Raw genomic sequence first — 17,125 nt, forward strand, 5'->3', positions numbered from 1 at the left:
TCTTGTGCTCTCTCTCTCTCAATAAATAAATAAACAAAACCTTTAAAAAAAATCAATTTAGGAGTTAATCCACTCACTTTTAAGGAACAGAAACTTCTTATTGTTTTCCATAACCACTCAGTGAATAATACCAAGCATATCTCTGCATTTGATTGAAACACAAAAGTTAAGTAGGCAGATGTAATTACTGGAGCTGGAGTTTGGCCAGGAAACTTGGGAGAACACTCCCAACTCCCACCACAGATTCCATAGATAACCACAATGGGTCAGAATCTCCCATTTCCATGTACCATCTTAAACACAGTCCCTTTTTTAGGCCCATGCCTCTAGTAAAATAAGGCCACTCTAGAAGTAAGATTCAGAAGGGGAAAAGTTACATCTGGGGGTTCCTAAAGAATAATGTATGTTTTCTGTTTGTTTGTTTGTTTGTTTATTTATTAATTATTATTATTATTTTAACAAACTTATGAGGTCTACAGGAAATACCCAAAGCAAGTGCCACAATGTTTCCAGCAGGAATGCATCCTGTTGGGCTAAATTGGAAGAATGACCTTTAGTTATATAGCCAGGTACTCATTCTTTTTAGTATTAACCAACACTACAGAAGAATTCAACTCTTCTTTGGGAAATGTGGAGAATGGCATGGTGTTTATATGTTTATGTCTCATGCAGAATGAGGAGTCAAGAATTAACTCTACCTCTTACCTTATTTTTCATAAGACCATTTTTCTGAGTCCTTTAGATTGTTTTAGGCTCTTTTATACACATGTATGCTGGAAAACCATTATCTTAGGTCTCCCTCTCCGAGCATATAAGCAGAGGTAATGATAAAATCTGAATTTGACTTTTTGGTATATTATAACCCTCAAATCCATGTTTCTTCCCCAGATGCAACAGAAGCAATTAAAACATATTTAGATACATAGTAAGTGATTAAAAATTGATAAATATTTGTATGTATGAATTATGTAGTTAGGCTACATTACACGAGGAGAAAAGATCTATCACTAATTCTGAGCTTATTTTGCTGCTCAAGAAGAGCAAAGAAGAAAAAGAAGAATAGCAAAGAAGGAGAAAAATCACTTATGTGAGTACTCACTATTATATTCTTTCAAATTCACTTTGGGTTTATTTTTAATCACATTGATGTCTAGTTTTTCATTGATTTCCTTAACTATGTCCCCCCTCCAAAAAAACCCCTTACTTCCTGACAAGCAGTAATAAAATATAACAGGACCAAATTTACTGTTAAGGAGTCCCTACTTGTTGAGTTCTAAGGCGTTCACATGCTTAGGTGTCCTTAGTATTAAATGCTTTGGATCTCAAAATATATAGCCTCATGTTTCCTTACTTCTGACCAGTCCAAAGCCACCCACTGAGGTGGACAAGACTGGTTGTTGCAGGACTCTTTTTCAATAGGCCGGTGTGTTAAACAACCACTGTAGTCCAGTGTCTCCTCCTCAGAAGGTCCAATCTTCCTGATGCAGAGCACTGCCCTGGTGCGCATTCCACCATCACAAGTCTTGCTACACTCCAACCAATCCCCAATGAACCACCTGCAGCAAGAAGTGGAAGAAACACAGAACATTTCCTCAGTGTAGCCAGAGATTTTTAGCTGAGTGAAAGCACTTTTGTCAATGGATTACATTCTCTCCCTAAAAGAGCTGACATTTCAGTGTTGGTTGATGTGAGAAATGACAAATGGAAGGGCTGCTAAGGAAAAGATAACACATGGTCAGCTGCCTTCCAAGTGTAGTGTGTGGGCTTTGAAGCAGACAGAAGTCAGGTCCAAACAAGTAATGCAATGTATGTTCTTAACCACACTGATATCTCCCCTTTTCTAAATTAATTTTTTTTTTTTTTTTTTTTTTAAAGATTTTATTTATTTATTTGTCAGAGAGAGAGCGAGTGAGAGCGAGCATAGGCAGACAGAGTGGAAGGCAGAGTCAGAGGGAGAAGCAGGCTCCCTGCAGAGCAAGGAGCCGGATGTGGGACTCGATCCCAGGACGCTGGGATCATGACCTGAGCCGAAGGCAGCTGCTTAACCAACTGAGCCACCCAGGCGTCCCCTAAATTAATTTTTTAAATGAAGATAACAATATACATCATGAGACTGTGATGAGGATTAAGTAAAATAATAAATATGAGGCTTCCAGTTATGTGCTAGGTCAGAGTTTAACAACCAAGTCTATATGGGAGGGCAGGGGTCTTGATTTGTTCCATTTGCCAATTTTGTGATGTGAATGCCCATCATCAGTTTCAACCTACATCCTTGCCATGCTGAATGTATCAAGAGAAGATCTGCTCATAATGGGATTTCTGGAGCCAGTAGTAGCTTGCTTTAGCAAACCACTGAAAGCTTCTAACATTGTGTCTGACATCCAACAAAAAAGCGGCAGAAGCTTTATTTATTATCACATTGAGGCAGGTTCTCCTGCAATCAAGGATTTTGTGCTAAAACCACATTAAAGGAGGTAGGAATTTGCTTTTTTGTTTGTTTGTTTGTTTTTCAGAAATGCATGTCAGGCTCTGCATAAGATAGAAGGCCTTTACTATGCTAATGGGGCAGAGAGAGCCCAGGTGTCCATCCTGAAGATGTAGGAGTCTTTAAACACCTGCACCAGGAGCAGAGCCTGAGCCAGCTTCGTGAAAACATGGAGGTCCCTTGTTTTGATCCCTCTACTCCTGAAAACAGCTTCTATGCAGCTAGTGTGTGAAACCGAAAACAAAACTAACACGTTTCACGTTTATAGGTGAACCACTCTTTTCCCCTAAAGTCATCACTGAACTTTCACATATATGTAATTTCAATGTGTGTATATGTGTGTGCATGTGTGTATGTACGTAAAACATCTGCAGAACTCACTCTCTGAGGGACATTATTTGGTCAAAAGGTGTGAATCAAGATACAAATCAGACCAATGAGAATTTGGCTTTAAAATTTTTCTATCTATGCTAGAGTAAAGGGGTCTTTCCCTTTTTGTCACAAAAGAACATTAAGATGTAAGAGCTGCTGGCGGCCACGTGGCCTGCCAGTGGAATAAGCTGAGGTGAAAGAATGCAGAGGAACTAGACAGCCCTGATGGTACTTGAGTCCTGGAGCCCTTCCTTAAATGAGAGCCACCATCGCCCTTCCCCCAGCTTTGTTTAGTAAACCAACAAACCCTCTTCTGTGCAAAAAGTAGCTTAAGTCGAAGTTTTGTTATTTCCAACCAGAATCCTGATAGTTATAATATTGTATTTAATTTCATAAATATATGCTGAATGCCAACTATATTCAAGGTTTTGTACTTTGTTTTATAGAAGAGGAAGTCAGAGTAGTGTGAGGAAAATGGTTCTCCAAAATCATGAAAAGAGCAGTATTGAAACTAGGATTAGATCCCCCAGCAATTACTGCCTCCACTGAATTTCGTTCTTAACTCTGCTAACTAGTAGGATCTAGGTCACAAGCATGAGGTCACAAGTCATTTTCTTCAATCTGTGATTATAGATTATGCAACTATCCTCAGTGGATATGTTCAACTCTTAGGTAAGAGACTCTCTAGACAGAAGAGTATGAAAGCTTAAGAACGAATTTCTCACGATTTCTGTGAGCTTAGTTAATTGTGCCAAGTTTTGTATGTAGGAGGTAACACCTCATTGATGTCAGAGTACTAGGTGCTATATTTGAGCCGTAGTTAGCCAAATATGCAACAATGGCCTTTAGTCACTATTATTTGTATTATCTTTAGTTACAGCTTTTAAAAATATTGTAAATAACCAGTTTCTCAAAGTTAGAATATATCTTTCCAAAAACTGAAAATTTTCAACCTAAAATTCACTTAAAGAATGATGATTTAATCCTGAGAATCTGATGTTAATGTTGTTTTTCTAAGTCATTTTCCAGAGGAGATTTAAAGGATTTTCATATTCTTTTCATTTTGTTTTCCACAGATGAACACGATCCCAAGTTGTTAGTACCATTTTTGGTAAAGAGGAAAATGTGTGCTGAGAATAATAACTTGCATGCCAGCCATAGTGAAACTCTGATTCAATTCGCAACAGTGATTTCATCACCAAGATTAGGGGATAAAACAGAAATGTGTACAACTCAGCCACAAAAAGTCCAGTCATACCACCTCCAGCCATGATCTCATTAGGTCTCATAATGTAAGAGGGATGGAGGCCTTCAAATTAAACACAGGTGCCCAGAGTAACAGCAGTGATTCAGGAGGTGTTGCTGTTCTTTGCTGGACGAGGTCAGGTCCACCTCCGCCTTTTTATTCTTTGCCCTCTCTTTTATTGCCAAACGTCTCTTAGTCTAGATGTATCAGTCCAGCATTTAATTTGGAGTGTATGAAAGTAAAAGTATTAACCACCCTCCCAATTTCCCTTCTGACTCGAACTCTGATTTCAGTCCCTGTTGAATCTTTATTGCTCACCAAATCATCCCTTCCCATGTCTCTCTAAAGGATTAAATCACACCCGAGTTATTTAAATAGTTTGGCAATTTTGCCACTGCATTTTCTTTATTCCTCTATCCAGTTTAAGACATACAGCTTCCTTCACCTTCACTTTTCCCATTGTATTTGACCCTCTGATGACCTCCTTATTTTCTCCTCTAGATTTGGTGGTAAAAATATGAACACAAAAATTCTGGAAATATCAATGGTTGAATTGTTATAGTCTGAACAACACTGGGAATGCTTCTTTCTGAGCTCTTCCCAACACCAAGTGATCAAATTGTTTTCGTCCTCACAAGTGTCTTCATATCCATTAGACATTAACAACTCGTAGCATTCAGGATTGAGTGTCTGAAATAAGAGTGGTGTGGTGCAGACTGTGTCAATTTGACCCATAGTGTCTGTACATTAATAGGACAAACAAGAATATTATTGGGGGCAGGGAATAAGAGACACATTATAAAATATTTTCCCCTAACCTAGGTTAACCATAATATTTGAAGAAAGAACCGAGCATAAAAGCAGAGTATTATTTTTGCTTTTTAACTTAAAGGGAAATGGCGGAACACATGAAAATAAACTGATATTAGATGTTTGGATTAAAAGAGAGAGATCGGGATATTTTCCAGCCTCTGTCCTAGTGTCAAGCATCTAATTATCAATCCTTGTCACAAATCAACATAACAAAAATTTTTAAAAAATCTTCATAATCTCACAATAGCGTCTTTACTCAAAGGGAGATTCAATACATGTAACCTATCAATTACTTATTAAGATGGTACAACTTTGTTTGATTTTAAAATAGGTTTTAGAAAAAATTGCTAAACATTAAGTTGGTAAAAAGAAAAGAAAATCTGCTCATTCCTCATTAATTGGAAAGTAAAACTAATATTAAGTATAAGCATCTATACCCTAGAAATGTCTAGGATATAAAGCTGTCTAGGGAAACAGCTGAGATTTTTCTAAATTGAAAAAAAAAAAAAGAATGTAATAAATATCTCTGAAATTACAGCAATTGAGACTGTGGCAATGAAATAAGCAAGTATTAAGTACTGGAAGTATTCAGGTGCCATCAGATATTTGATTAGTGGTGTGTGGTACAATGAGAAAACATCACCAGAGATTAACATACTCTCATCATGATGGGAGTTGGCCTACATGATTTCTATGATTGTCCGCAGCTCTTAAATTTTGGAGTTTTATAGAAGACTCTGATGAAACTTTCTCTAAAGTTAAAATAACATATTATGTTTGTCCTTGGGTGAGGTACAATGACTCAATATAATTGTTAAACATTATATCATAAAAGATACCATTAAATAAAACCTAACCTAACAACTGAGTAAAAATTTCTCCCCAGCCCAAGCATCCTTTAGCACTTTTGTTTATAACTCTCTTATTGTGTTTAACATATTTTGCCAAAGCTATAGTTATTTTTATAGGTATTTACCCAATTACATTGTCTTTAGTCAAGGCAGCCATTTCTCCCAAAGCACAGTGCCTTTCACATTGCAGTTGCTTAAAAAAACGTTTCTTAGTTTGTGGTCACAATGTATAATACTCTATTGTTTTCACCCCTCTTATTTTCACAACTTTAAAAACCACAGTATCATACGGGAATAATATTCACTATTCAAGAATTCTTCACATGAGGCCATATATAGAAACATTTTTGCCATAGAAAGATAGCATGGTCAAAACTGAGCTCTTGGTCATTCTCTTTGGATTCCAGCTCAGCATCACTTCCTTTTCTCATGGTGGGGCACTAGCTTGCTATCAGCCATGATCTTTAATATCAACCCCTCCCTTTTCCTTTTTCCAATTATGTGAGCCTTTGTTAGGAATCCCACCATTTTCACTGAATGCCTCTGGAATTCTTGTTTTTTTTTTCCTGTCCCTATTCACCTTACCCTCTTGACTACTACACTGTTTCTCACAAAAGAGCTGCTGCTATGAGCACATTAATTTTTTTCACAGCAAAGCTTCCTCTGCCCTTGAAGGTCTTCCAAATAAACACAATTAGTATTTCTCTACCAATGCCTCTGTCATCTATTTTTCCTAGTCCTGTCATTTTCTTTATAAAGCACAATGATAAATCTTACTACCCTCTATTTTTCCACACCCTCTTTATAAAGTCTCCAATATGACTAAGAGACATTTGAAGTATTTCATTATTTAAAAAGATAATTTCTGATTTTGAAAATATCATTTAAAATTTTAATAATGGAACTGGGAATTTGGAAATAAATATAGACCTTTCCTCAAAGTAGGCAAATACATTTCAAGAAGATTAAAGTTTACATTATAAAAAGAAGAAAAACTTTGAAGGAAACTTTGATAATACAATCTTAGAGTGGATAAAGCCTTCCTAAACATTATACCTAAGAAAGAAATAAAAATGTGATAGATTTTCTATGTTAATATTTTAAGACTTCTGTGAGTAAAAACAGATCATAACACCATAAATAATATGGAAAATACATGACAAACTAGGAAAAAATATTTGAAATGGAGGTAAAGAATTAATACCCTTAACACATTAAGAGTTCATAGGAATCAGCAACAAAATGATAAACACTTCAGTAGAAAAATGGTATAGGTTAGGCCATGGAAGGGAAAATCAAAAAGAAGTAATACGAATGGCTACTGGATACAGCTTTTCTTTCTTTCTTTCTTTCTTTCTTTCTTTCTTTCTTTCTTTCTTTTTTTAAAAATATATTTGACAGAGAGATCACAAGTAGGCAGAGAAACAGGCAGAGACAGAGGGGGAAGCAGGCTCCCCGCCAAACAGAGAGCCCGATGTGGGACTCAATCCCAGGACCCCAGGATCATGACCCAAGCTGAAGGCAGAGGCTTAACCCACTGACCCACCCAGGCGCCCCCTGGACATAGTTTTTCAATGTTCAGTCTCATCTGCAATCCAAGAAGTAACATAACACAACAATTAGGTATCAAGGTTTTTTTCCCCCCCATAAGATAATCAAAGATTGTTTCTAATAATAATAATATCCAGGGATGCCTGGTTGGCTCAGTCTGTTAAGTGTCTGACGTTTGATTTCAGCTCAAGTCATGATCTCAGGATTGTGAGATCAGGCCCTGCTTTGGGCTCCTACTGTGCATGGAGCCTGCTTAAGAATCTCTTTCTTTCCCTGTCCCTCTGTCCCTTCTCCCTACCCTGCTCACTAAGCCTCTAATAATAAAATTAAGTGAAATGAAATGAAATGAAATGAAATGAAATAAAATAATAATAATAATATCCAGTAATATGCAGTTCAGGGAAATTACATTTTAATACACTGTTAGTAGGAATATACACTCATACATTATCTCTGGAGAACAATCTGACAATGTTTTACAGACTTAAATATATTTCCACTTGAACAAGGAATTCTATTCCCATTTACTTACCATAAGAGCATAGTTATAGAGAGCAAAGTTTTAATTGCAAAAATTATTAATGCTGTGGTATCTTAAGGAATCAAAAGCTAAGACACAGCCACAATTGTTCAGCAGTAGAAAACATTAATTAAGCAATGACATATCTACTAAATTCTGTAGAAGACATTTAATGTTCAAAATATGTTAAGAACTAACTACAGAGCATCAGAAATAATATAATATTATTTTGTTTTATATACATGTCTATGCAAGCATACATAAAAGACTGGAGATAATACTTCAAAATATTAACAGTGATATTTTAAGTATTACAGGTATTTTTCATTTTCTTATTTTTACTCATCTGCGTTTTATTTATTTTTATGTTTTTAAAGATTTTATTTATTTATTTGACAGAGATCATAAGTAGACAGAGAGGCAGGCAGAGAGAGATGGAGGAGGAAACAGGCTCTCTACTGAGCAGAGAGCCCAATGCGGGGCTTGATCCCAGGACCCTGAGATCATGACATGAGCCGAAGGCAGAGGCTTTAACCCACGGAGCCATCCAGGTACCCCTACTTATCTGTGTTTTAAAACCTTTATGCTTTAATATGTATTACAAAACCAAATATGATTATCACATCATCACTTAAAAAAAATCTCCTTTCCTTTCTTCCACACTAATTTAAAGTATTATTGCATTCAGTAGTCTTTCAATGATTTTCATCTCTAGAATATCTCTAGAAAGTATTATTGAATTCAGTAGTCTTTCAATGATTTTCATCTCTGGAATTCTATGATGTACAACCACCGTTCTAAAGAATTGAGATTTTCTTTTTCATAGTCTGAATTCAAAGGAATATAAAAGAAATTTAAAAGGAACTAAGAAAAAATGGACAAATAAATAGTAATATTTTAGATACCTATCTTTAGCTCTTTCTGAAAAAGTCAGCCCAAATTTTCTTTTTCATATTCTTTTTATTTCTCCTTTTCAATTTCCATCTTCTTACCTCCAAACTTAAAAAAAGTTAATAAATAACTTTTTATCTTAGAATTACAAAAGGAAAGGAGATAGAAAACTTAATTTTAATTATGTACATTAATTCAAATGTCAATTACCCTTAAAAAAATATATATATATACACATATATAGTATATATAGTATACACATAGGTATACATACACATACATACAAGTATATATTTACAAAACAACTCCAATGTAATACCTAAGCCCACAACATGTGGGACAGAATGATAAACCACTGAAATCTCAAAGGATGTTTGAAGAGCATTTAAGCTGAAACAAATAAAAAAGTTGAAGCCAAAATAAAACAGGTGTGACCAGGACCACTCAGAGGTCTTAAATGGCTGATCAAATACCAAACACAATACTTAAAATCCTGAGTGTCAGGAAATTAACTTGATGAGTTGAGATGTACAATTATATGAAAGTAATGTTGAAAGTTATTGGAAATATGGAAAGGAACAAAATTTTGGCCCTGGTTTCTATGCATGAGTTTATATAGTCTTCCCATTTCTTTCGAGTTAAATTTATAAAAACTAATTGGCAGAAAGAAGAAAAATGTTTAAAAATTTTTTAAAAATCAAATTAGTTACACCGTGGTCATATTTTGAAAAAAAAAAAACAAAAAACATGAAATTATAGAAGTCCTAGAATAGGGCACCTAGGTGCCTCAGTCAATTAAGCACCTGCCTTCAGCTCAGGTCAAGATCCCAGGGTTCTGGGATCCAGCCCCACTCAAGCTTGCTGATCAGCAGGGAGTCTGCTTCTCCCTCTCTCTCTCTCTGCCCTTCTGCCCTGCTTGTGCTTGTGCTCTCTAGCTCTCTGTCTCTCTTGCCCACGCACACATTCTCTCTCTCAAATAAATAAATAACATCTTAAAAAATAAATAAAGGTCCTAGAATAAAAACTACTTTCACTCTAGATTCTTTGTGCTCTTTGTTTGGTAGTCACCGCCCTAAACTGTTTCAAGACACTAGCAGTGAATATCTCCCTTTGAGATTCAAATATTTGGACAGACACTGACTTTGGGAAATGAAAGTTCATAAGGCATTATTGTATTGAAACAAAGATAAGGAAGTTATCTTGCTTTAAACACATTAGGGACACAATCCTTTACTGTGACTTCTCTGTTGTTACTGCATATAGAGCTTTCCTCTTCAGTTCTACAGAGCTTGAGATATGTAAATTCATTTGCATACTTTTTCCCTATTAATTTCAAGTTTGGATCGTTAACCAAGGAGATTAAGTTTACCCTGATTTCTCAAACAAGGATGAAATGCCATTTGCACATGTTCTGTCTTACAGTTGTCAAACAGGCAAAAGCCCTACAGAGATCATGACCAACTCAGTACCTTTGAGTTCAGCATTTTTGTCTTTTCTCATGTAGTCACTGCCTTTTTTCTTTTTAATTTTTTACAAGTAATCTCTATTCCCAACATGGGGCTTGAACTCATGACCCTGAGATCAAGAGCTTCATGCTCTACCAACTAAGTCACCCAGGGGTCTCTAATTATGCCTTTGCTCAGCCCAGAAACCTTTCTGTTCTTACAGATTATAAATTGGGACTCACCGACAGCAGGTCCACAGTGTTAAATTAAAAAAATTTTTTTTTAAGATTTTATTTATTCATTTGACAGAGAGAGATCACAAGTAGGCAGAAAGGCAGACAGAGAGAGAGGAGGAAGCAGGCTCCCCGGTGAGCAAAGAGCCCGATGCGGGGCTCGATCCCAGGACCCTGAGATCATGACCTGAGCTGAAGGCAGCGGCTTAACCCACTGAGCCACCCAGGAGCCCCTAAATTTAAATTTTTAAAAAAGTCATCATTAACATGAATGGGCTGTCAGCTTGTACCTCCCTTTACAGTGAGCTGTAACTACTACATTAATCAACAGAATGAGCCTGAAGTCCACCTCCATGCCTGTGCCCAACATGCAGAAGATAGGATGATAAACAATGACACAACTTAAAACTGGGTCAACAAATTAAAGCATTGATATTCCATTATAGAATGTTTCCCAAACATTTTAAGAGTCTCCAGGCCTGTAGGATAAATATCTGGAAAAGATATGACTGCACCCCAATCTACTGTGTTTTATTGAAATTTTTTTTTAAGATTTTATTTATTTATTTGACAGAGGGAGAGAGATAACAAGCAGGCAGAGAGGCAGGCAGAGAGAGAGAGGAGGAAGCAGGCTCCCTGCTAGGCAGAGAGCCGGATGTGGGGCTCGATCCCAGGACCCTGGGATCATGACCTGAGCTGAAGGCAGAGGCTTAACCCACTGAGCCACCCAGGCACCCCTGTTTTATTGAATTTAAGATACCATAATTTAAAAAAAAAAAAAAAGATACCATTATTTTATAGACTGTTAAAAAAAAATAAAAACAATGCTGTTTATTATCATAAGTAACACACTATCAATGGCAAGATGAATTTCAATCTCCAAGATGTTAAAATGTGAAAAGGTACGCCATAGAACTGATGAAATCTGGTAATTTCCAGCACTGTGCCTGTTTTAAAGGGCTTCCTGTTTCTACTGATGTTCCTGTTTTAAAGGGGTTAATAACTGAAATCTACGGATAAATAGGAATCTTTACCCTCCGAAATACTTTATCCTCTTTTCTAACATATGAATATGTTTCCAAATATGAATAGCTAAGTATTCTTCTCTTTGTACTTAAAATAATTCTCACTTCATACTCTTACTTACTCAGGTGGGCAGGGCTCAGTGTTGCAGGCTCTTTGATTTTCAGGTGGCTTACTGTCTGGGTCACAGTAATTGTTCTGGACAATAGAGTTGTCATCCAATCTTTTACAGACCACCTCCTGTCTTTGGACACCTTGAGAAAAAGAGGACATCATTAATTGAAGAGTAGTTTACTTTCCAATAAATCAGGTATGCATAGCTTTCTTCTGGGGAATCAACCTCACTGGATCGCTGCTGTCTTATCTGTTCCAGAAACACTTGACTGCTTCTCTAAAAAGGAGAGAAGGCCTGGTCATTATACTTCAATTTTAGGCAAAATTATTGTTCTTATATTTAGAAACATAACTGTTTTCAGGTAATTTTAATCAATTAGTATTCCCATTGTGTATTCTTATTCGTGCTTACCTTAAAAAAACAAAAACAAAAACAAAAAACAAAAAACCAAACTTTATTTTCCCAAAATGTTATCAGATAAAATGTACGACTATACATTTCAATGCAAAACAATGATTGTTATCTATTTAAAAATAAGACAATAGGGACAAGTTTACTTTTTGATATTTTGTAGGACGAATCCCATCAATTTAGTCTTTGTCAGGAACACATTACATTCACACATTTCATTCTTTTTCTTCCACTTACAGATTTATTTTTCTAAAAGCCCACAAAGTCTAGAATTTAAAGATTGCAGTGGGCCTCTTTTAGACTGCATTAGTCTGTTTGTTTTAACAGAGTTGGCCCTCTGTTGATTATACCACTGTCAAACAGCTATATATATATTCCTTGAAATAATAACTCAGAAGATTATTATCTCAGTCTTAAAAATTAGTCTATGTGAACTGTTTGTCACAGCTAAAAATATTCTCATTATAAAATTTGTAAAATTCTGTGTGTTTGTAAAAGAATTGTAAAATTCTGTATGTTTATTATTTATTGGCAAAGATATCCACCACAACTTATTCACATTTCACAAAATACAAAGATGCACACAAACACACTGTTATTTGTAAACATCCCTGAGTGAGTAGACCTTAAGCAAGCTCATTTTTACTTTAGTGTCAAGGAATCTAAAGAAGCAAAGCTAGGTATACCAAGATATCAGAGAAAAGGTAAAACTAAAAACAATGATATATGTTTCAGATCATATAGAGGTAACAGGTTACTCCTGGAATTGGAAATAAAAGCATAAACTACCCTCCTAATCCCCCACTCATCTCTATAACCAGGTAAATGAAATTACCCAGAAAGAGTTATAAAAACAGCTTTAGCGGTATCCAGGAAACCACAGCTTCACATCTAGGTAGCCCCACACAAACCCACAGTTTTGCTTATTTTTTTTCCCATCTGCTTTTAATAATACCGTAAAGACTTTAATCTCAAATTAGGGAAATCAATGTACAATAGGATCATTCAGTGAAGGAAATATCACCTTATATATATCAATGCTTCCCCCAACGTCCTTTAAGAGTCTTAAATATTCTGCAGGTGGGGTGCCTCTGACATCAGGCTACGCATACTTTTAACTAAGCAAGATGGGGAGATCTATGACTCTGATTAGGAAAATTAGTAAGTCCTGGAGCCTCCGTGGTGGTGGAGAGTAGCAGAAGAAGGTATATTTTACTATTTGCAGTGACTCAAGACTTTTACTAATCTCTTTGAATAAATTTTTAGGTTTTCCTAAATTTAGGGGTCTAAAACATAGCCAACAACTTACTGGCAAAATAACTTAGAATATGTGTTGTATTCATTCCATCCTAACCCCTAGAATAGGCCAAATCTCAGTTTATGTGTCAACAGTTTGGAATTTTTCAACTATTAAACTTTACATTTTTGAGGGAAGAATGATTCACATCAGGCATCACTGTGATCCATTCTCACATGTTCCACAATATTCATCAGATAATATCTCCCCATTGTGTCTTTCCAGTGGGCAGATAACTAAGTCCATGTGACCCACCTAGACAAAAATCTCTACATTAGTCATAGGATTCAACTACCAATTGCCACAGTGACTCAGAATATTCATCCACCTAGTTCAACGTGTTGGTCCTACTAGGGAGAGTAGGGGATTGTTTTTGTACGTTTGCATGATCATTTTTTGAAAGCCATTCAAATATGATTATACTTGGAGAGGGGGACTCAAACCATTCACTTACACAGAGGACTTATACAAGTTTACCCATCTTTGATAATTATATTTAATAATAAAAAATCTGATTACATTTGCAATAGGAAAGTTGTCATTCAATTCAATACTTGGTTGTTTTTCAGGAAAGAATAAACATTTTCAACACTACAAAATGAAACTGATGTTGCTTTGCATCAGTGTCAGGAACATCAGTTCAGTTTCTACAGGTTAAGATAAAATTCTACTTCTTTTAAATTAGCCATAGAAATGTCATTTGGTCATAATACATTAATTTTTAAAAGTAGCCTTTAATGTAAAAGCAAGGCCTCTATAATTTGAATCACAGCTGAAATATTAGTTATCAGAGGTGAGATTTACATCTGATCCCAAGATAAATTCCAACCACATATGTATCTTGAAAAACTTAACTACATAACATTTATTGTTGAAAATTTGGAAAGTAAATAAAATCACAAGGAACAAAATAAAAAATTTCTATAATTTCATATCCTTGTTCTGGATCTTTATTTTTAAGGCTATTTTGCTTTTTAGTGGGATCCAATAATTAGTTTAAAATTACATAATACACAAACTGAACATGCCACTGAAATATGGTTGACAAGTCATTCATTCATTCATTCATTCACTCATTCAACAGAGAATAGTCACTAAAAGGAACTGTGGTTAAGAGATACTAAGTGCTAAGATTTATAAATTGACTTAATTTTGGTCATGCCTTCCAGGCCTCTTAAAAACTAGGAATTTGGGCATTTTTGGGGTTCACTTCAGTTTCATAAAGTTTCAGAACACTAATTTTTATTAAGTAAAAATTAAAGTCCTTGAATAAACAGCTGAAATTACTCTATATTTCACGAAGATGCATTTTTCCTTGCATTCATCTTGTATTAATTTTCTTCTAAAATGTTCTATTAGACATTGTGGTATTTCACACTCAAGAACTGACTATACCAGGAATCTATTCCAAATCTTCTGACAATGCTGATCTATCTTCCTCTAGCAGCATAAAAATTCCCTTCCAACTTTTACCCCCACACTTGGAAGATTCACAGTTTTTTGTTTTTGTTTTTTTCTTTTTAAATCAGTAGCAACAGGATAACTTTAAACCAATGCACCTAATTTAGGATGGATTTTGAAACACATACTCTGGGACTAAGGAAAACGAAGCTTTTAGCTTTAGAAAGTAGAAAATACAGATCAAGTAGAAATAATCTCAACTAAGTCAAAAAGAAAAATGATTGAGTTTAGAATCTTTTATATGATTAAGCCTCTTATATATAGCCTCTTTAAAGTAATCTGTAAAACAAAATAAATATTGTAAAGTAATCTGTAAAACATTGCTAAGAAGTTGATTCAAAGCTTGAGAATAATTACATCCAGTTACAAAAAATCACTATGTCTTCAAATCTAAAAACTTACGGTTTATAACTAAAAACAGAAAATGTGCACATGGCCAGTCAGAAATGCCTAATCAAAAACAAAATTCTAGCAATCTAGTGTCCATGTCCCCTAGAGATATGCAGATGTTCTACGGAATATAATTGGTCAAATTTAAAACTGTACTAATTGCATTTTATTCTTAAACATCTAAAGTTTACCAGCATGCAAATTCTATACCTGTTTTTTAGTTAACATAATCTCTCTTCCATGGTTAAAAAAATTAATGGTTTCATACCATGAAATTTAAGTACCAAAATGTCATTACCAATACATATTTATTTAAAACTCTCCAAAATGGGTGGATATGTTTAGAGATTTCTAATTTGCTTATCAAAGAATCAAATATAATGGTTCTTAACATATAAACATAACCATTAATTTTAGTCTCTAAGTTTAAATTTATCAGATCTTATATTTAATATTTAACTTTCAGCCAATAGTTAAAAGTTACAGATGACCAGGGCGCTGGGTTGAGTGACCGGCTCTTGGTTTCAGCTGAGGTCATGATCTCGGTCTCATGAGATCGATCCCTGCAACATGTTCCATGCTCAGCTCATAGTCAGCTTCCCCTCTTCTTCTTGCTCTGCCCCTCCCCCTGCTTATGCTCTCAGATGAATAAATAAATAAATCTTTAAAAAAAAAGTTATAGATAATCTATTTTCCTACCAAAGGTTCTCTTGTCCAGTGAGAGGAAGGAGTACCCAACTTGTATCACTGCTCTAGCTCTCTATCAGGAAATGGCGTTTAGTATTTTGAAAGAACTTAAAGCCCAGGAAAGTTATATAGAAGCCCAAGGAACAACAAGTCTGTCTAGATGGAATCCTTCAACCACTATGCTTACTCTCGGAGATGGTGATGGTTCAACTGAAGACCACAGGGTCTTCTGCTCAGGATTGGTCTTAGGGCCAATCCTGAGTAAAGGCTCCAGAGACCATAGTGCCTCTCAATTTCCTCTCCTCCTTTTCAATCCCTTCTCTATTCCTCTTATAGGCTGTTCAATGTTCTTATGTCCCACTACTTTCTTTTTTCATAAAATTAAATAATTTTATAAATTTTATAAATATTTGGCAATATATTGTCTTTCACAGAACAGTTGATCATTTTAAAAGCAGAGAGAAGGGAACCTGATGCTCATAAATTACCACCTAAAGTTCACTTGAAATCTGTTAAACCAAGAGGTATATGGGGCAGCAGGAGAAAGACCTTCTAAGTCTTCTCATATCTACTCTCAAGACTCAGGATTCCAGTCTTAGACCATTCAATTGGTGAGTAAGCAGTCTATAACTACCCGTGAGTGAGTCCATAATGAAAAGAGAGGTATAAGAGGTATAAATGCATCCTTGGGATTGATGGGCTAACCAACATATAGGTAACTTAATCTAGCAGCATAGCGCATCATATCTACCCAAGAAACAGTTTTCTGAAGAGGAAGAGGGGAGAAAAAAATCAAAATGTTTGGGCTTATACTACAAATGTCGTTGGTGGCTAAGACAACAATTTGCTTAACCACTGCATCTAAAGTAGCTAGCAACCAAGACAACACTCCATATAACCAAAATATGTAGAGCATATAGCTAGCAATGTTAATTTAAATCTTCACTATAGATAGCATCCAAAGAGCAACAAGTGCCAGGGAGAAGGGGAATATTCTCTTTGCTCTGCCTCTCACTGATGAATCTGGCTATTGTGCTGTGCGATTATTGGCCAGACACACACATTTGCAGGGCAGAGTAAACTCCATCTGTGTTGGATCTAACAGCTGGCACCCAGTGTACCTATCTGCTCCAGGCATATACTTTCTTCTTCTGCTAGTTTTTATCTTTCAAAGGCTTCATTTCACTGTATTTCCCAGTATCTTCCCTTCTGTCCTAAGCAAAACTAGATGTTCCAAGGAAACACAGGATTATATGCACACACACACACACACACACACACACACACACACTGCAACTTTAAAATACTGTATTTTTCTGCAGCGACTCTGTTTA

At 35.6% G+C, this 17,125-nt stretch overlaps 1 protein-coding gene across 4 annotated transcripts in view; it reads right to left on the reverse strand.

Moving 5' to 3' along the window:
• ADAMTS6 (ADAM metallopeptidase with thrombospondin type 1 motif 6) overlaps nt 1–17,125 on the reverse strand; it is a 303,174-nt gene that overhangs the window by 25,913 nt on the left and 260,136 nt on the right. For all 4 annotated transcript variants that reach the window (XR_009353976.1, XM_059175095.1, XM_059175096.1 and 1 more), the window contains 2 exons: nt 11,555–11,684; nt 1,352–1,556 (listed from right to left, as the gene is read on the reverse strand). Coding sequence is in view for 3 of the 4 variants with exons in the window: in XM_059175095.1 (XP_059031078.1) it covers nt 1,352–1,556; nt 11,555–11,684 (335 nt within the window). In the remaining variant the exon portion in view is untranslated. The remainder of the gene's footprint in view (nt 1–1,351; nt 1,557–11,554; nt 11,685–17,125) is intronic.

Source organism: Mustela lutreola, chromosome 5 (assembly GCF_030435805.1).
Source record: "Mustela lutreola isolate mMusLut2 chromosome 5, mMusLut2.pri, whole genome shotgun sequence".
Lineage (NCBI taxonomy): Eukaryota > Metazoa > Chordata > Mammalia > Carnivora > Mustelidae > Mustela > Mustela lutreola.